This window comes from Chiroxiphia lanceolata, chromosome 4 (assembly GCF_009829145.1).
Source record: "Chiroxiphia lanceolata isolate bChiLan1 chromosome 4, bChiLan1.pri, whole genome shotgun sequence".
Taxonomy (NCBI): Eukaryota; Metazoa; Chordata; class Aves; order Passeriformes; family Pipridae; genus Chiroxiphia; species Chiroxiphia lanceolata.
Window position 1 is genome coordinate 55,386,990 of NC_045640.1, and position 21,134 is coordinate 55,408,123.

A 21,134-nucleotide genomic window follows, 5' to 3' on the forward strand; every position below is an offset into this window, starting at 1 on the left:
CTTCACCCCCTGCCTGTTCCCAGCCTCTTGTCCACCTTGGTGACAAGAAAAGGAAGGGATGAAAACAGTTACTTGTTTAATGGCATTTTCATTATTATTTGAATTTCAATTTCATTATCTGTTAAACATGAAAGAAATGTTTGGCTCCTCTTGTGATATGAGGGAAGTGGAAAGAGACTTTTAAAGAGAGAATAATTGGTAATGAAATGTTGCTTAGAATTCAGTGATAAAGACCCTTATCCTAAACTTTCAGACTTTAGGTATACAATGTAATAGATGACTACTAAGAACTTAATAAACAAACTTTTAAGATTACCAGCCTTTTGCAAAACGTATTCATCTTATGTTATTTACAGCAGCTCTTTTGATCCAAACTTATTTATTAGGGACAATGTAACTTAGAGGGGAACCTAATTTTCAGCGAAATTGTCAAATATGCAGTTTTTTAATCTCATATGCATGAGATCAAAAACCACTAGAGCAAGGTGACTTTAACATGCTTCCTGTAATGTAAGGTGTCAACCCTTCTAAAGCTCTGTTAAGTTCATAATAGGAAAAACTAATTAAAACATAGCATAAGACGTAGTATTATTAGGTAAGACATTGCCCATTCCTTTTCATGAATAACAGATCTAATCTTACCAGTTCAATGAAACATCCTCAGACCTGCCAAAAAGTGGTAATTAAATTATAACATTCATAACAGTCAAACAGTTAGATGCCAGTGTGGACTATTTGATATGAATTAATATTCTTATTACAAATGAGCACCCCCATAGTTTTCAGTATGCAACCTGCAGCATCATGTTCACGTCACCATTCTTACATATTCTGGCATCCAGAACATTTTCAAGTACTAATATTTTGCACATATATCATGGCTGCCTTCTGAGTACTTCAAAGGATAAATAAAATTAGTCTCACTATGCCAGTAAAATGAATAAATGTACTCTGGCAGTTCTTCAGATAGAATTTAAATCACCTACATTATTTCCCCTAGGAAGATACCCTGCTTGTGGGACAGAAGTTCCGTATACTCCTATTTGCACTTTTGTACCTTAAACCCAAGGCCATCTTTCACTATAAATAAACTACTAGAACAGCACAAAGCTTGCACTAGTTGTAATCTAAACACATCTTTGTAAATCGCAAATGGAAATTCTCATCCCTGCAATCTTCTGCCTTTTGTACATCCAGAAAGAGAAAGAAAAATCCAGCACTCCTTTTCAAAAATCACAGGCAGACGCAATCTTTTCTTGTTCCGGGGCTCTTGATAAGAACCCTTGATTGGCATTTGATTTACTTTTCCTCCTATTTTCTTTTAATGCCCTTTCTTCTCATGAAACAAAGGAGAAAAAGAGGATGAGTAGGCTGCTGTCAAGAGCTACATAGATGCAGCTCTGAATAAGAGCAGGTGTAATTTTATTTTTTTTTTTAAAGCAGCTGTAAATTGACAGTATGTTTATAGTAAGTATGTCTGTAAGAAATGTATATGTGTATCTGTGGGTGGGTAGATATCAGGGTGAAATCAGTTCCCCAGGAAGCCTGATAGTAAACTTTATAGTAAAATAAATTTTATATTAAACTTTCTAAAAACTACATGGCCTTCAACTCACCCAACCCAAAATACTTCACTAGGATTAAAACAAGAGCATTTAATTTTTCAAGTACAGAAAATTTCTGTTTTTTCTGAGGAGAACTGAACAGAACCACAGTCACTTCTCAGTTGCCCCTGTGCTATGGGAGACAACTTTCCTGCTTTGCTGGTCTGGTTTGAGCCTCTCACATAACACTCCACTTCCACAATTGTGACTTGGGAAGACAAACACCATCCCTCCAAACATCCCTCCCTTGGTCCTTCTTCCCCCACTTTATATACTGAGCATGATGTCGTATGGTCTGGAATATCCCTTTGGCCAGTTTGATTCACCTGACTTGGCTGTGTCTTCTCCCACCCTCTCAGGCACACCCAGCCCCCTTGCCAGTGTGGCAGTACGAAAAGAGCGAAGCCCTCGGCTCTGTGTAAGTCCTGCTGAGCAATAACAAAAACATCTCTATATCATCAATCCTGTGTTCAGCATAAATCCAAAACACAGCCCCATACCAGCCACTCTGAAGAAAACTAACTCTACCCCGGACAAAACCATCACACCATGGTGCAAAACAGAACTCTCTACCTATGCCACTCCTGCTACTCATAACACTTCTCGGGTAAGCCTGGCACATAGAGAAGCTCCACAAAGTCCCATCATCTGATAAACTATCTCCTCATTCCAGGCACCCTTGATCTCCATTGGTTATCCTTCCAGTGACAGCATATTCTAGTTGCAACTGGATGTTTATGTGTTCTTGACCAGACCAGATCACTGTCACCTACAGATGTACCGAAAGCTGTTTCATTCATAAAATTTTGCTCTATCTTGTCACATGAGGAGAACAGTTGTGGTGGGTTCTGTGTTTGTTTTGCCTTTTTTATTAAACTAATAATAGAACTTAATGTCACTTACTGCAAGTAACTTGTTTTGGGCTTATAGTTCAATTAATAATTTATTAGAATGAGCAGATCCTGTGCCAATGTCCTGCCCTTTCCTCAAATCCAGCTCATTTCCCACCTGTACGCAAGCACATGGAGCAAAACCAAAATAGAGATCTCACATACAAACACTCATGATGACAGAAGAGAAGCAAGGCTGGGAACGTGACTGCTTCTTCTGGAGGTTTAAGATTATACCAAGTTTGAAAAGAGATTAAGCCAGGGAAGCAGCAAGTAGTAAAGAGGAAGATAATGAGATCTGGATCTGTCACTGACAAGCTTTTTCATAAAGTCACAACTCCATGCTGTACATTTCCCTTTCATTTATTTTGTTACTTCAAGTCAGAAAACTCTCAAACCTTTTTTTTTTTTTAATTGAAAAAATATAATCAACTTGTTACAGAAAAGAACTAGAGAGGTTAACATCTCCTGGGTGGTTTATGACCTTGAGAAAGCCACTCAACAACTTCATGTCTGCACAACAGAGCATGGCAGCCAATCTGTACTATATATACATTGTTGCAATGTTTTTTTTTTTAAGTACTCTTAAAGATTTCACACACGTAATAAAGATTGACAAGCATACAATTCATTCTCTAGGTCATCAACTACACGGATGTATTTTCCATCTCTTCTCTGAACAACTATTTTTTTTGTTAAAACAAGGTCGTTTTGGATTATCAGATTCTATTCTGGATTATCAAGTCTTCTCTGTTCAAATTATAATGGAGGTATTGATCCATGATCCTCACATCTATTTATGTGTTCTCAGCATTTTTCACACAACACAAAAACAAACTTAAGAAGTAGACAGATTCCACCTCTTTGGGAAGGCAGCATGGATGTTTTATAAAACTGTGAATCCTTGTTCATATACCAAGAATCCAGCGTTACACAGATTCAGCAAGCATTGACGCAGCCTTAAGATGAGGAACTAAATAGTTAAAATGTGGACTTCTAAATCAAATTTTAAAGTGTCAGTGTGCATCCTCAGCTGACTCTTCACAGTAATATTATAGCTGTCAGAGGAACAATAGTATCTTTACAAGTAAATAATGGGGCTAAGACTGCGACATTGTCACATTCCTGAGTAACTGACTACCAGTCTGGATCTTTTCAAATCTCTTTTGTAGTCATTTAACCAGTTAGACCCTTACACGGTACTTTTGAATAAATTTACAGCTAAAGTTGCAGCTTAAATGTCAGCAATTTCTTTAAGTTGTTTGAATTGCATTTGTTTATACCACCATGATACCCACAGATACTAATTCTCCTGCCAAATAGATTTAACACCAGAAACGGTTATCACAATTTTTCAAGAGCACTGAGTAACTGCCTCTTTGCTGAATGATAGTGTAACAAGTGGCAATCAACCTACTCTGCAGGAGTCTTCTATAAACACCACTAGGGACAAGCCTATGCTGCAGCCAAAAGAATCACACTAGGAAACACAATCAGCTCACTGTAAAAATTCTCAAAAGCCTCCAAATTATTACTTTTAAAAATTCAATTGCCCAAAGGACTGGGAAGGAGTAACAGTCAATCTACAACAAGTGGGTATAACACAGTAAAATTTCCCAAGATGCTCCTGTCTTTCATGGCATCTTTTTGAAGTGACACAAGATGAATCCTCATTCATATTGGCAGTGTTTCTCACCATGTAACATACCAGCATTTTCATTTAAAAACAGGACTAACATCAACTGTCACATCACAGACTATATTTGAACCCTTTTTTAGGTAAAACATTTATAGAGAAGATACTTTTCTGGTGTTAGCCATGTGATATTTTGTGCAAAATTTTGTTCTGTAAGAGTTGATATCACAGAGAAAAAACTGAGTCAAGACAAAATTATGAACATGCTGTTATTTAAGACTTGAAAAAACTGCAAACAGATGGAAAGAGCTACCTGATAAACTGAACTCATGCAGGGCAAAGAAAGATGGTTTCTGTTGATTTAACCTAACAAGTGTCCAATTCCACTAAACATCTCGGTTGTAAACATTTTGGTTATACTGCCAAATGCTCAATTTTGCTCAACAATCTAATGCTCCATTAACCACACTGTGACAGTCAGGTGGCTTTTTTTCACTCCCACAACAGGCACATACCAAGAAAGTAAGATGTCACTTGATTCATTTAAAGAAATAGTACTTCCTTAACCCAATTTCCTTTAACCATTCTTAAGCCTAAACTGATTTTATGAAAACTACATCTCAACTGAAAAAAAAAAAAACAAAACAAAAACAAAAAAGTTACAGATTAGGCTGGTATGGTTGAAAAGTACAAAAAGTTGCATAACCACAGCTTATGTATATTTTACATCTGCAGGGGAATCTTTTCAGCTGAACCCTTTAATCAATTTCCCTGGCAGCACTTTATGTTTTGTAAAGTAGAAAAGTCAGGTTAAATGTATCTGGACTGAACTATAGGTCAGTTCTGTATGTACACACAGTGAACATCCTAGGCTTTGGAATGGACCTAGGGAGGGATCATTCCTTCATTACAGGGGAGAGAAGTGGCATGGTCCATCTGACACTACGCATTCATCTGTCCACCCATTCACCTGTCTTAAATTGGACATCATTGGCACAGTTGATTGCCCAGAAAGACTGGAACTACAGGACTCGGGCTTCCTTTGACTCTTGCTGTGCAAAATAACAAGCCCCAAACCTCTGGTGTGCAAGAGCCTACAGAATCATCACACACACAGAACTGGTGCTTTGTTTGCATCTGATCTTTTCTTTGACTGAAGTTAAATCCCTGTTTCTTGACTACTTGTTTCTCTGCCATTATGCTTTAACTAGCATTAAATGCCACCTTGCTTGCATTCATGTCCTTCTTACTTTTCTCCTGACAAATTACCCACAGTCAGAGGCACAAAAGAACCTGACAAAATCAGCTGCACTCCAGTTCACATTCTCATGTTTATTTTTTTCATGTTGCCAATACAGCCTGAAAGGATGAAGCTGCTGCAACTGGACAGTCAAATAGCAACCTCTTATATGTGTCACAGAAGAACATTTGATGTGCCATAAGTTAACTTAAAACCGTTCCTTTGTGAGGCAAGCACTTGCTTAGATTGAGTTAGTTTTGCCTTTTTGGACCCTTCTGGGAATGCTCTTTCAAGCTAACTGCATCATAAAGCTTGCTTGCACTGTTGCTTTTAATGATTCATGGAGGTGTGCAAGACATTCCTATGTACAGGTGAGCAATTATGATTTCCATAAATCACACACACAAAAAAATAGAAATATTAGAGGAGGGATTGAATAACAATGGACACTTATGCCTCATCTTCTTGTGGCAGAGTAGTCACTAAATTTTCTTAGCAAATGCATGCCATTTCTGTTTCAACACTTAAAGTCCTTGGTGTACAGGCTCCCAGAGGGGAAAAATATAAAACAGGAAAAAAAAAAAGAAAATAAAAAAAAGAAACTCATTTCCCTATGAGATGGGAAGGACTCTGTAAATAGAACATAAAGAAATATACAAAGAAATATTAACACACTACATTTCCCATTCAATAGTATGATGTAAGGTTAAACACACTATTTTTCAACTTGTCTTTCCACTCTTATTTATAATCAAAGCAATTTCAGTATTATACAGAGAACTGAAGTATCACATACTATGAATTACTTCTCTGCTTAATGCTCTAATGAAATGGAAGTTATCTCAAAATAGAACAAATCTTCCTCAGATGCCACTTATTTATTTAAAGAGAAATTATCTTTTTCTACATGTGACTGTGAATGAAGAGATCTGTTTGCAGAGTAGGCTTGGCTTCCCAGCTTGAGTAGTAAAGGAGCTGCAGAATTCTTGTTCTGACTGGAAATATTAGCCCTTTGAGTAAGACACAGGTCAGTGAGGAATTATTACTATCTGGAAACTGAAACCAGAAAAAGCGGAATCCGTTCCCCAGTCTGAGACCAGGACAACATGCAATATCAGCAACACAAATACCTCAAGCGTCTTCCTGTGATAGGAAGATAATTCCTCTTCACCCTATAGGAGTGTTATGAGCATTAGTGTTTGCAAGAGCCTCTGCAGCTCAAAATTAATTAATATTTATGATGATTGGTCACATCAAATTTGCATGCTGAAGATATCTAGTTGATGTGTGAGTAGCATTTATATGATTGTAGTACTGATACATAAAAAAAAAGACAGCTTCATAACATTTGTTAATTTTTTCCCCAATTAATTTCATTTACTCTAAGGACCCCTTTCTGTCAAAGAGGTGCATACCTCTTTATAAAACAGATTAAGCTCAATAGAATGTTGGTTTAATTTATGGAGAGATAATTCTGTGAGGTTTTTTTCTTGTCATGATAAGGAATCATCATTTTGCTAAAAAATTTGCATTCATCCTTACGCATCACTAAGGATAATTATGGAAATGAAGAATACTAAAATCAACCATTCTGTGGTTGCAGAAGAGAAGAGGATAAAGATATTCAAAAGAGGAGACTGAAGCAAAAGGCTTAAAGGATTAATAACTTAAAAGCCTATACATATTATTCATTCAAAATGTTTATAAACACAGCAATAAACAACAGATATACCAACTTGCAACTGAAGAATCACCCTCAAGAATACAGCAGAGCATAAAGCAAAACAATGAAGATACCAAGAAGCCACAAGTACCATTTTGGTCATTTCTAATCATGACAAATACCTTTCTATCACAGCCAAAGGCTTTGCCTCTTATAGCTTGGGGTGACCAAATGACACAACATATGATCTGCTTGTTTCCTACCAGGAAACACAAGAGTGTACTGAAATGTTTGACATTTCCATGGGACAGGAAAACCGTTTCTTATCCAAATTTAATTCTGTATTGATACGACAACTTGCCTTCAAGTGGTCAATTTAACAAAATCCCTCCTCTCAGTGCTGCTCGGCGAGCAGAGCTCACTGCAGACAAAGCAGCAAATGCACATGCAGAACTGCTCGCACAGAGGTTCTGGCCTATTAAGCTTGTAAATACAGAAAGACCTATAGCCAAAAAGATTGAAAATTTGACCAAAGAAAACCGACCTCGAACAATCCAAACAATCATTTTCAGAATTAGTAAGGTAACACTACAGCCCAAGTTCCCCTCTCAAACAGTATCTCAATTTCATCCTACTTATCAGCTGCAATACCAGAATGAAAACAATATTTAATAGCTTTAAACTTTTTCTCTCATAGTACTAAAAGTTGATAATTTGTGTGTGAAACTCCTAAGTTCTTTAACACTGGCATGCCAAATAATTACTTTATTTTAAACATTCACTCTCCGCTATTTTCTTCCTGTTTTTTTTTCTTGCTTTTCTTGCATATTTTTTATTAGGATACATAATTACACACTGTAGACTTCCAGTTAGTCTCTGTTTCCTAAGCATTTTTAATTTGATGCAGACATAGCAGTCTGTCAAAGAAGTGAGGTGATAGGTATGTTAGTGAACAGTAAACAAAAAAACTTCAGCAATAATATTTGTCTCATGCTGCTTGTAAGAACTATTTATTCCTTATTCATGATTTTTCCATTGGTTCAGCTGTAGATAAACTATTTTTTTTCTAAACTTTTCCTCTGTTTACTGATTTATTGAAATAAACTGGCTATTTAGGCATCTTGTTAGAAGCACCAGAAAAAACTTTTGCTCTGTAAAGGCTTGTGGAGCATTATGTGCTTCTCCCCTTCACTTAAATCTTAAACTTCACTGTGAAGAAAAAAAAATAATCAAAATAAACAACAATCAGTTATGCTGGTTCATTCCTTTCTTGGTTACTGACAACATCAAGACTTATAAGGATTACAGAAAATGGTCATGTTGATTTCAGGCAACAGAGATAATCAGACACCAGAGGAACAGAACCTTTAGGGGACTGAAAGCCTGTTCGAAGGTGACTTTAATGAAATGAGGACTGGAACTATACAATACTGGTGAGAATAAATACTACAAGAGTAAAGAACTGGTTGGGACAGAGAGGAGGTCCCTGTCATTCCCAATTTCTATCAAAGAGCAACCACGCTGCTGACCTCAATGAACTTCATCATCTGCTGTCTAGGAACTGAACTACTCAGAATTAATGGAAAAGGATTTCTCCTATCTCTTTTCAGATCCCCAGTTTTGTACTTAAAGATACCTTGATCATACCTTGATCTACAAGCCCTTGCTAACTTTAATCTCATGAAAAACTACAATTATTTGGACATAAATTTTCAATGTTCTCTGGTCATATCAAGATAAAAACCTCAAAATTTACTACAAAGCCAGACCCCATGAACTGATCATTTTATCACAAAGGAAAGCTGCCTTTTGCGAGAACCAACAAACATCAGATTTTACAGCTAGGGACCTGGGAATCAGACATGTGCCTTAAGAAAACTTTCTTCCATACAACCTCATTATCTTCATCTAATCTTTCAGAACTCATATTTAAAATTACACAATTATCAGAAGGCTACCCATAACAGTGTACCACACAGCTGTACAAGTTTAAAACACTTTGAAAATATTATCCAAATTAAAAATTTGCTATTCCTTCTCATCTATAGCATTCATCCTTGCTCAAAGATATCAAATATTAAAAAAAAAAGTGTCTTCCTTAGTGCATGTATTCTCTCTGATTTTCTGTCAGATGATCTACTGAGTATTTAGTTCTTTATTCACTAGGGTAAAATCAAGTGATTAAGTACGTTTTTAGGCTTTTTCATCCCTCCCATTATCAATTCCTTTAACCATGAAGGCAGCGCTCTTTTTTCCTTTAGCCCCTCCCTTTTTTTTTAACAGAAATTTGCAAGTAAATCATATCCTCATCCATTTATTTAAAAATGTTTAAAAATTTATATTTTTTAAAAATTACAGGGTTTTTTTAATTGTCAAAGTTATCTGTAAGATATTTAAGTATGAATGGCATTTTGCTATCCATTTTCCCCATGACAACAATGCAATATACCCACAGCCCAGAGACTAGGTTTTCAACATTTTAAAAAGAATTAAAACTGACACTTTCCATTGTCTTCATCCCCAATGCCTTTCAGAACTCTTATTAATCTCTGATAAATGAAGAAACCTGAATAAATAGATTTCTTATTCTATACATGTAGAGACATAACTTTTCTGGACTACTATTAAGAGCCAGATCATATAGCTACATATTGTTTCAATAAACAAAGATAACTTTTTACTTCTCCTGTTTTTAAAAAATTGTGTAAAATGGAGGAGAAAACTTTATGGTTCCTAAACAAAAGATAAGGCATTAAAAGGTCACCTTAAACATACAAATACATTTCACTACCAACCATCAAAGTACTGAACTGTACCAGTAGCAAGGAGAAGAACAGAGAATAAATGGAATGCACATGATAGGGCTTAAAATAAGGCTACATTACACCATTCAGAAACAAAAAAATTACCCTAATACTACCATCTTATAATCTTTAAATACAGGGGAAAATATTTCTTTTCACAAAGAACTAGCTTTTATGTTATAGAACCATGCAAAGGTTGGCGGAAAGAGGAACAGCACTTCAAAAGTCCCAACCAAACACTGTAAGTCACCAGCTATATGATGCAATCAAAGCCTCCCAGACAAGTCACATTCCTTGGTAAAATTAAACAGTACAGTATAAACAAGTGGCTTGCAAAGAAGTTTAAAACTTACCAAGAGACACAGCATGTCCACATAACAAACTCAAACGAAAAAAAAACCAGGAAAACAACAAAAATCAAACACAACATTCATCACTGCTCAATACCTTGTCTGCTCTACTAAAGAGCAAGAGGAAAGACAGGATACAGCTGGGTTTCCTAAGTGGTACAAGGTGTCTGTGTTTCAGCAATTAAACCTTGCCTTTAATTTCAGGTGATTACACTTAAGAGAATATATCCACTCCTTAACAGCTGTCTAAATTGCTCACTAAAATATCTGTCTCTTTAAACTCCAGGTGAATGTTGCCAAAATCAGTTACTTTTAGTGTCATACTTTTGAGACATTCAGTTTGATAAGAATTTCAAAACACTAACCCTGTGTTTCCTACAGTTTTCCTGTTCTCTACAGGGATTGTGTTTGAAAATGTGGCCATTAACCTTACTTATTTCAACACCAGGAAAGTCGTTCATACATGTTTTGTTAGAAGAGTCAAGGACTGCATGATTTGCATTTGAAATCATTTATTTGAAGAAGCCAAAACTTTTTGTCAAAAACACGTTAAGTTTCCATGCAAATGTCTTTCAGAGGCTTTCTGGATAAAAAATGTGGTCGTTGGCCAGAAAGAGAGAAACCACCTGCTAAAGTGAGAATACACATCTTAGATGCAGGAAACCCATTTTCAAGTCCCCAGTTTGTTTAATTTATTCTAGGAAGAAAACATATATTGCTCTAACACATACTGGAAAGTGAATAATTATTATTAAATTAATTCCTGCATTGCAAACAGTTTACATTTTCACTACACTGAATGAAGTTTATGAAAACACTCAAATTTTATCTCATTTATGACAATACAACCACAAAAAAAATACTCTTCGGTTGGAATGGTCAATATGGTTTTACATTTTCACCTTTAAAATAACTGCTGGGGTTAAAATGGTCAGTACAGATTAACATTTTCACTTTTAAAGTAACTGATGCCTCTGACATAATCCATGTCATCCATGACCTGAAGCCACATGCCACTGTAGTCAGTGGGCACTGTGTCATCGTTTGAAACAGAATTTTACTCCAAACCTCTTATAATAATAATTCTGCTCACTAAAAATAAACTCATCATATTTTAAAAATGCCTGTTAAGGACAGTTCTCTGTTTGAGCATCCAGGAGCCACCCTGGCAGTCACTCTCACACCCTCTGAGCTGGGACCGAGGTCCCTTCACAGCTACACACCCCACACTCACAGTCAGACCACGTTTCCCACAGCAGAGTCTCAGATGTCCAGATCTTTAATATAATTTAATGACAGTACAATAACTACATAACAGCTTTAACTGTCTCCAAAGAGGGACCCTGAATAAAAGAAACCCTGGGCTTTTATACCCTCACAGTCTAAGGGCAGGAAAGTCTGGAGTCATCTGCTGCTGCTGTGTCCCTCAGTGTCCAGTCACCTGCCTGGGCCAAAGGTCCCCAGGCCCTTTGATAAACAAAGGGTCAGCATTTCAGGAGCTCCTACCTTGGCTTCTGCCCCCCAGAGCTCATCCTGGAGCTGCACCCAAGCTACCTGCACTGAATGGATTCTTCAACATGCCAAGGTACTCCCCCAGATTTACTTACACCTATCAGTCCCTAGACAAGGGAAATTAGGAGGACTTACTGTCTGTATTGAGATGAAGAACTTTAAGTGCTCTTACTGGGTATATCAAAATCCTCCCATGGAGTTTCTAGAAAATCTTTTTTCATAGTCTTAGTGATAACACCTTGTCAGGAACCCATAATGTTACAAGTTGTATGACTTTTAAATATTAGATATAGAGTACTCAGCAGGACAAACTTACTCTGTAGGTATGCATCAGAACACATTGTGAGCATGTGTCTGCCTGAGGGAAAGGAACCTGAATGAACCCGATATTGTAGTACTGATTGTATCAAATTTTAAGTAAGGCTGTAAACCCTATTAACTGAAAAAAAGTAATGATGATCCCTCTGCATGCCTTTTTGAAGCATCATCCGTGTTTCTGGTTGCTTTTGGAGACTTTAATAAGATACACATTAATAATTTTCCTGTATGTGCCCCACTGAGTAAACTAACTGAATTTACAGCACTAAAAACATCAATTTTGCCTAAGATCATGGATTACAATTTTCAAATATTGAATTGTCATGCTATGACAAAAGTTTCAACAAATTAAGGAAAACATGCTAAAAGAGAATGCGTGTCCACAAAATTTGGGAAAGTAAACTATGATCAAGGCACTGAGGCAGAAAGAAATCAGACAATACCACATAGTTCTGAGGGTCATTCCTGATTTTTTTAGTAATTATATCAGCGACACTGGGAAATTACTGATGTTGTACCTACACTCTCTGCAATAAAAAGTAATCTTTTCTTTTAAATAAACATCCTTGCACCAGGACAACCGTATTACTGAGTTCAAACAAGTTTTCTTGAATGATCCCACATTTCATGTGTCAGGGCCTTCAGCTATTACCTCTCTTGAAGTATTTTATTTTCAGACTAGACTTTGAGCTGCAAGCCCTGAAAGAAATAGTAATCTCAGGAAATACCATCTTATGTTCAGAATGTGTAAACGTTTGTCTGTCTTCTCCATACATGAAGTCTGGCAGGTATAGATTACCCACAGGCACACAAGACTACTTTCGTCTGGGTGATAAAATCTTCCTTAACTATACATCAGTCATTCAGAAAAGAATATCCATTGAGGCATTTTAAGCCCACTCTTTTCTACAGTCTGTTTTTTAACACTTCATTACAGTCTTTACTCTGCTTTGGAAAATTGCTTATTTAGTCTATTTGTTTCTCCTTACTCACCCAATGTCCCCTAAGAGAGCTAAATCAAATATGCCCATGTAGGGACGTATAATAGCCCAAAGTATCTAAGCAGTAACATTATCTGAATGATTAACTCACATACAGCATTCCTCAAAATTGTATAGCAGTATTTTTGGATTATACAGCAGCTCCGCTGTCTTCTACATTTCCTCCTTTCTAAACTTGAAGGAAAAGGTAGGTTTTTCTGGTTCCATCACGTACAGGAAAGCTTTTTCAATGGACACACATAAAATACATAAAGAGTTGTTTTTTAATTTTTTTCTGTTATTAAGTTCTATCTTGATAATACTATTCTTTTTCACTCCATTTCATATCAGTCAAAGCTGAGAAAGATAATTTCATAGCCACATCCACACCCTGCTGGATGAGCTGATGCAAATATTTCTCATGAAACAGGTGATGTGGTCATAATCAGATAGGCTTGCTGGCAGAACCCTGTTCCTAAGGAAAAGTGTGCACAGAGCTACTAAGGAAAAGGAAAATATTGTGAAGATACACAGATGCTTCTTGCAACAGGATCCATAATACCTACTTTGCACTCCTACCTTCAGAATAAATTCAGTGGTTTTGCAGGTATCATAGACTAGTATGATAAAGACTGCAAAACAAATCAGATGTATAAATCTTTTTGAGAAATTACAGAATTGAAGGCTTTCATCAAAGGCAGAAAGCTGCTATGATGATGTGACTTTCATAAGTCTGTGCTACACCAGTAAGACATAAGGAGTCATAAAGAAAGCAAATACTGACATGGGAAATAAAATTAAAAAGTGGGAGGAATTGATTAAACCACTGAAGAATGGTGACAGACTGGTTTAAAATAAGTGGAGACTGGGGCAGCAGATTAATAGAGGTGGGGTTGCATGAGTCATACTTGTATAACTCTACTCACTTTAGTAAAAATACCAAAAACATCCACAAAAAAAACCCCAAAACCAAAAAAAAAAAAAAAAAACCACACAAACAAAACCACTAAAAAACCCAAACAAAAAAACCAAACAAAAACCACAGAAGCTTCAGAACTTACATGCTTCTCAGAGGAAGCAGAAATTCAGGCAGAGGGCGAAAGGAGATGGATGAGAGCTAATGAGGCTCCAGCCCATGAAAGAGGATCAGTGAACCCTAATCTCTATCTGCCCATGGGTCACAATGTCTATGTGATTATTTCAGAGTATGTTTCAAAAACAAACAATACATTAAAATGGTCTTATTCAAAGAAGTGACAACAAATATTTAAAATATTGGAAATACTGCATTTAAGGTAGAGAGGATAAATATGCCTGCTGTGTCAACTAGCCTAAGAAGCTTTTTGAAGTATAGGCCCATTTTTTTGTAATCATTGCTGACTAAGTTAGGAAATGACCTCATTCTTCACCTGGATATATGAAGTCACACTCTCAAAGATAAGTCTGCTGGGCTAACCAGCGATCACTATTGTGACTTTCATAATGATTATTCCAGACACCCGCAGCAAAATTATTAATCTGATTATTGACCAAATGGAAAATTTATCTCTTGCTAAGTTGTATGCACAAACGTCATGAGCTGCCAGAGTTGTGTCCATCAGTGACTGCAAAGATCTATGTTTACAGAGCCAGTAGAGCTGCAGGATGAACAGCAGAACTGTTAGTACAGACCTATTTTAGTATAGATCTACATAGACCTACAGCAGTGGTAACACTGCTGAGGACTGTTAGCTTTTGTGGCTTCTGCTGGTACTTACATTTTCTTACTTAGGGAATTTGCATGAAGAGTATTAATTACAGAAGTCAGAACACAGTAAGATAATAAATGCTGAAGGAAATTCTCAACTCCCTCAAAGCAGAAAGGAAAGGACGGAAGATTTATTTTTGCTTTTGTTTAATGACAATTAGCAAAGCGTGGTTGAGATTAATCATAGAATTGAAACACAATAAACCTTCCTATAATAAATTCATGGTTATTATTTACAACTTGGTTGTGGCTAATAACCAGTGAGACTGATCCTCATTATAATAGATAATGTATAATTAGGTAATATTAGATATCTTATGTACTAAATGGCTGTCATATATCTCTTCTTAAAAGGCTGTCACTATATTTTAGAACAATTTAAAAATAATAAAATACTATTATAATAAAGCACAGTATCATGAGTAGGAGAAAAGAACAGGTTCTAAAAAATTGATGAGACATTGCTTGGTAAGTTGACCTTTTAGAAATATCCCTTCCTTCACTTATCTTCTAAATGAAAGGTAGGATTATTTTTAATTCCAGCTAATGAGCATAGATATAAGCAGTCATAATTAAAAGTCACTCACATTTGAGCCAGCTACGGTTTTGCTATTATAACACAGAATAACACTTGAATTAAAGTTGCATGACAAATACTGTTTTATTTCAAATTTTTAATTCTAAAATTTTTTAACTGTGACACAACTTTTTCCCCACAAGATAAGGACCTAATTCTTCAAGTAATGTTATACAGAGACAGAATAATAAATTTCTGTTCAAAGGAAGATCCTCTCTATAGAAGAGTTTAAGTTCAAAACCATCAACAAAGATGATGTTCTTTTGTGACAGGAGAAATAAATTTTTCCCATAATACAAGAAAATATATTGCTTTTTTAAACACTTTTAACCATGGAAAACAGCAGAGGACCGAAAGCAGGAATTTGGCAGAATAATAATCACTAAAATGAAATGCCTATGAGTGTTTTATCAAAAATTCTTTCAGAAAAACTTTTCAAAAGTGTCTGCATATGCAGCTGAATCGGACTTTTTTCCAAGATTTTGAAGAGCACAGCTAAAGAAGACTGCTCTGAATACCTGTTTGTCACTAACTCCATAGGGAGAAGGAAACCCGAAGACACACAAAATTGTGTGCACTTCTGGCTGTTGTGTAAAGTTGCTCTTTCCTCACAGAAAACAAAATTTACTATTTACAATAGCTATGGAGCAAAAGTTGCTGAACGGCGCTAATGATATATTTATCTTTTCATTTTCTCATGGTTGCTTTTAGGATTAAATAGCACTAGAGTTGGCTACCTTTATTTCTTACTCAATTGTTTTCTATTCCTTTTGCTAGGTATCACTTATGCTCTTTTAACGGTACAATCTTAACATAAAAAAAGCACAATGATTCAATCAAAATAGCAGCATACGATGGACCCAGGTGGAGTATCTCTTGCTGCACTGGAAACAATCTTCCTCCAAATACTCCTGAGTATGGTCTCATATGATTTGCATCTTTCTGGCAGTGCTGCATGTTACAGCATGTGGAATAGACCGGGAGAATGGTAGCTGAGCTCCATGTTAGGAGAGCTGAGATACAACCTGCAAGCACTCCCAGGGGAATCTTGTTTCCCACTTCCACTAGATTAAATTCAAAATCTTAAAATGGTTTTGAACAAGCTTAGGTTCTCCATATTTATACAGCACATATCCTGTGGGATTAAAAATGACAGGCTTCTGCTTTGGTGAAGTTGGATGTAAAACAAGAGTATGGTGACAGGATTTGTATTCTTTCTTTAAACAAAAATAAAGGTAAATTGTTAAAATCCAAGGAAGGACAGTTGTCTTTCCTGGTATGGTTGAGAACTGGGGCTGGGTTTCGTTTCACAGTCTAATATAAAAGCTCATTAGCTCAGAGATCCTCAACTATCCCAAAGAGAGGCAGTTTTTAGGGCCCTGCTTCGTTTCACCTCTGTTTTCAGAACCACAGAATGGAATTTCTTTTTCAATCTTCATTTCTACAGCAAGGATGTGGGAAAGGTTATTATCATGTTGCTAAGGGAAATGCATCATCCCATCATCAAAAGCCAATATTATTGACTGACAGTATTTGGAGAGGGTTATGACTTGCAAAACCTGTTATTCACATTACTACTAGAACAATACTGCTCTCTCTTGGAGTGAGTCAAGGAGAAATAACAGAAACTGTTACATTGTAAATTACTCTTTTTTTTTCCTACTATAGGGCATCGGCTGTGAGATGTATTTGACTTTTTCCTGGTCTGACCTCCATTTTACTTGAATTCCAGAGGAAAATGTTTCCTGTTTTGAAAACTGTCCTATTTTTCAGTTTCTTCTACCATTTTCTACTAGACTTTTAATCTCAAAAATTTCTTTGCTGTTTTGTTAGAGCGACTATTCCACTCCAAATAAGTAATTTACAACCCAATTTTGAGCTATACAAGCACCATCTCCTCTAAAAATAAAGGCACTACAATGTACTTGTCAGAGCTTCCCTGATGCAAACAGAGCATTTGCTTACCTCAGCATGAGAGTTCATTGTACTTTTTCAAGCTAGATTTTCTTACCTCTTACACCTTTATCTGTGCTGAGCAGATCATTTCTTCTTATGTGACATATCTTAGTGGTTTTCCAGGCACAGGGAGATACAATAACTACTGAATCTGACTTAGGATGTTGACCAGACTTCAGTATGCCTTTAATGTGATGTCCCAAGGAAAACAGATGTGCACCCCAGTATCTTGGCACAACATTGCTCAATTTCAGCCACATGTGACTGAGGGACAGGGGTCTTGTAAACATGAAATCCCAAAATAGGAATGAGAATCAGTGAACAGCTGACCACTGATATCCCACTTGTTGAGATCATCACCTCTGCTAATGAAACAACTGAGCAAGCACAATCCTTAACCATTCTAGTAACAGGAATCAGCTGTTTATGAACAGCTAGTTGATTATGACCCATAGGCTACAAGTCTTGCACAGACATACAAAATATGGAAAAAATAAAAAAGGGTATTTTCTCCAGAGTTGGCCAGGTCTGAAGGATGCTGGTATTTCCTGTGCTGGGGGCATGTGCAGGAGAGACACAAACTTTATATCACCAAACTTTATTCATTCCAGTTCCTCATTTGTAATTTGGCATCATCACAAAGTGACTGAAAAAACAGTGCAAGCAACTAATTCTATCCAAACAGAAGGTGGAAACTTATTCAGGAGAGGGAAAATTTAAAATTTTTAAAAGGGATATTCCTGTGAGTGTAACTTAGTCCATATTATGACAATTGAGTCAATGGTGAGGAAGACACAAGTTCCCTCTTCTTTATCTAACCAAACAACTGGCAAGTTGTTTGCTTCCCAACACAGCACTGCTCTGAATACCTGGGTGGCCTCAGGAGAACTCTTCCAAGAGTCCAGCTCTGCCTAAGGCCATTCTGTATCCCAGGGCTGGATACCATGAAGTCAGCTGAAAAAGTGACACACTGCCACTTACTCCTCAAAGCTTAAACCTTATGAAGTTGTGGACATTGTCCAAACGTTTATTACTAAAACAATTAAAATGCCAGGCCTGTGGTTTACACTGGATTTACGACAAACCTGTTCTTTGACAGATCTTTAATGTCTCCTGTATCCTTGGAGTAACTAATCACTGCTTCATTAAAATGTGTACTTGAAATAAAAAATAAAGAGAAATTTGTTGATGATACACAAATGTCCAGGAATGCACATATCAAAATGTATCACCAGTGCATGAAATGGATAAAAGCACAGTTTTATAAATAACAGTTTATACCTCTAGTCTGCTGGAAAAATATTCCTCTCAAAACTAATAACATTTTATTCGAGGTATTTCTTGAAAATTGCATTATTGCTACATTATTGCTACATTATTGCTACACAGGACATCTGCTGATACCACAGTAATTTAAACAAAAGGAAGAAGTAATAATAGCACTTCATAGTACCCCAGATAATATGATAAGCCAAAATTAATAGACAATATTTAGTATTAAATTAATTAACCATACCTTGAAAAATAATGGCTCCTCAGGGAGAGGGCTAACAGGGAGTGAGGTGGTACTACTAGCTGGACTCATGTCTGTACTCTGAAAGAAAAGCACACAGGAGTTTGCATTTTCAATTAAGTTCTATGGACAGCTTTTTACATTTTGTGAGAGAAGAAAAAAAGCTTGAAAACGACACTGAAAATCCAACAGAATTAGACTGACAAGGCAACTGCAATCTGTACTTTATTTACTTGTAATTAGTTCAAGTATTTCACTAATGGTTAAGTACTCTGCATTTTCTTTATTTTAAATTAATTCCCCATTCAAAGACTGAAACACATGCACACATACACAAATAAGCCCTAATATATGAATAGAAACATGGAAGACCAAAGTTATTAATAAAAATAAGTCATTATTCTTCAATGGACCTATCAAGTCTAAATGCTTGAAAGATTGATCTAAACCCCTACTCTCTCTTGTAGGTTAGTGTGGTCATTATTTTTACAGCTGTGATAGATATGAAAAGAAGTGTGGAAGCTCTTAGCGATTTGGAATGGTAATAATAATAGAATAAAATCTGGATTTAAAAAAATATATAAACAATAACACAACTGTTCTGGAGAAAACTAGAATATAAGATACTTTTTGGAAAATAACTCCTTAAATGATAAAATGAAAAGAAATCCATCACAACCACCAATAAAACAGAAAAGATATAATGAAGAATACAAAAAAATCAACAAATTTGCATGGCATAGAAATGCATTTCCTTTTCATACTGTAACATTACAATGTAGAATGAATTAATGAATTCAGCTTGTTTAACTAATCTGATACCTGTTTTCACATCAATAGGGATCAACTCTGAGCCCTTTAAAAAAACCAAATTCTTCAAGTGAAGAATACGGCTCCACCCATTAAGTGATAACAGATCACTCATCAGAAGATTTTTACATTACGTAGAGACATTGCATTTTATTCAACCAACTGGTACATGATGAAAAATGAGATAAAATTTTGGGTACAAAATCCCTATGTCAGAACTCAAATAGAGCGCACAGACTTCAAAGTCAACACCTACTGAGAAAATGTCTGAGTTTAATTAGATACACATCAGTTACACCACACCGGAAAGAAGAGACAACAGCTACTTGCTAAATAAAAGAGACGCAAATAAAGCAGAAAGAAGGGGACCATGGTAATTATTTCCTAAGAGAAAGAGAGAGCCAGGTAATTAATAACACACGGAACACAGAGAAGGAATAAGGGAGGAATAAGGGAGATTCCTGCATGTCAGAAAGCCAATATTTCTGTAGAAATGATCACTCTGGCATTCAGAAACATTACAAATTTTAACATGGACTCCTGCACTCAACCAAGAAAACTGGCCAATAATCTTTACGAAACGAAGTGAAACATAGCTCTTTTAGATTAAATTCAAAGTACATACAGACAGGACACCTCCTCTGTGGGAGCATTCTGCATCAAAAGCCAACAGTTCAGCTGAGGACAATTTGTCTTTTAATTTACACAGAACTGAAAAGAACTAAGACAGGAAAAAAAATCAAGTAGCTGCTTCCGAACCAAATCAAGTGCCCTAATTTGCAACTAGAAGTTGCAATGATTATGTTGCTTGACAAAACATCTCAGGGCACAATACCTCAGAAGAACATCTGCTCTTCCATGATGACTGGACACGAGCCAGCCCAGGTCTGAATGTCACACTGGTGTGGCACCATGCCTGAACTTGTAAGGCTGTTGAGAGATGGGGTATATTTGAAGGAGCACTGTGGCTACACAGCTTCTGGACTGAAGATGGCCAGACTTTGAGTCTGGCCAGACAGGAGCATTGGCAGAAGAGTCTGTCCCTGACCAGCGCTGTTCACATGTCTATACTCTCAGTGGCCCCTCTAAGAACTTCAGTAATTTTCCCCTCTAAGGAATGCACAGCTGTTTCCATGCCTTTGTAAATTAATTAAATCCAGTAGCACTAGCACAGTTTTTATAGCAGAGAATTGAGTGGGACAGTACCAAAAGTGTTGTTTCTTGAGCTACTAAAAACTAATCGCTGCTTTGAGAGGTGCTGTCAGCTTGCCCTCCTGAAGGGATATACTAACAATTTCAAACATCATCACAGCCCCCCTAAATTTTCTGTTCATGGTATATTTATCACAATCACACTTTGCAGTCTAAAGCTCCCCATACGTATAAAAAAAAATCACTGTGAGGAATTCACCCAGTGGGTACTTTTTATTTGATGTTGTCTTTTCAGTGCTTTTAGGCCAACTTTAGTCTGGAACAGGCTGTTAAAATACAGAACATTATCTAGACATTATTAGAATTTTGCCAGCAATTTTTC

The 21,134-nt window shown here is 36.4% G+C and overlaps 1 protein-coding gene across 1 annotated transcript in view; it reads right to left on the reverse strand.

Annotated features, from left to right (window-relative positions):
- Nucleotides 1-21,134, reverse strand: part of CCSER1 (coiled-coil serine rich protein 1) — a 641,015-nt gene that overhangs the window by 309,174 nt on the left and 310,707 nt on the right. Inside the window, exon 7 of the mRNA XM_032686628.1 lies at nucleotides 18,794-18,871. Within this exon, the coding sequence (XP_032542519.1) occupies nucleotides 18,794-18,871 (78 nt within the window). The remainder of the gene's footprint in view (nucleotides 1-18,793; nucleotides 18,872-21,134) is intronic.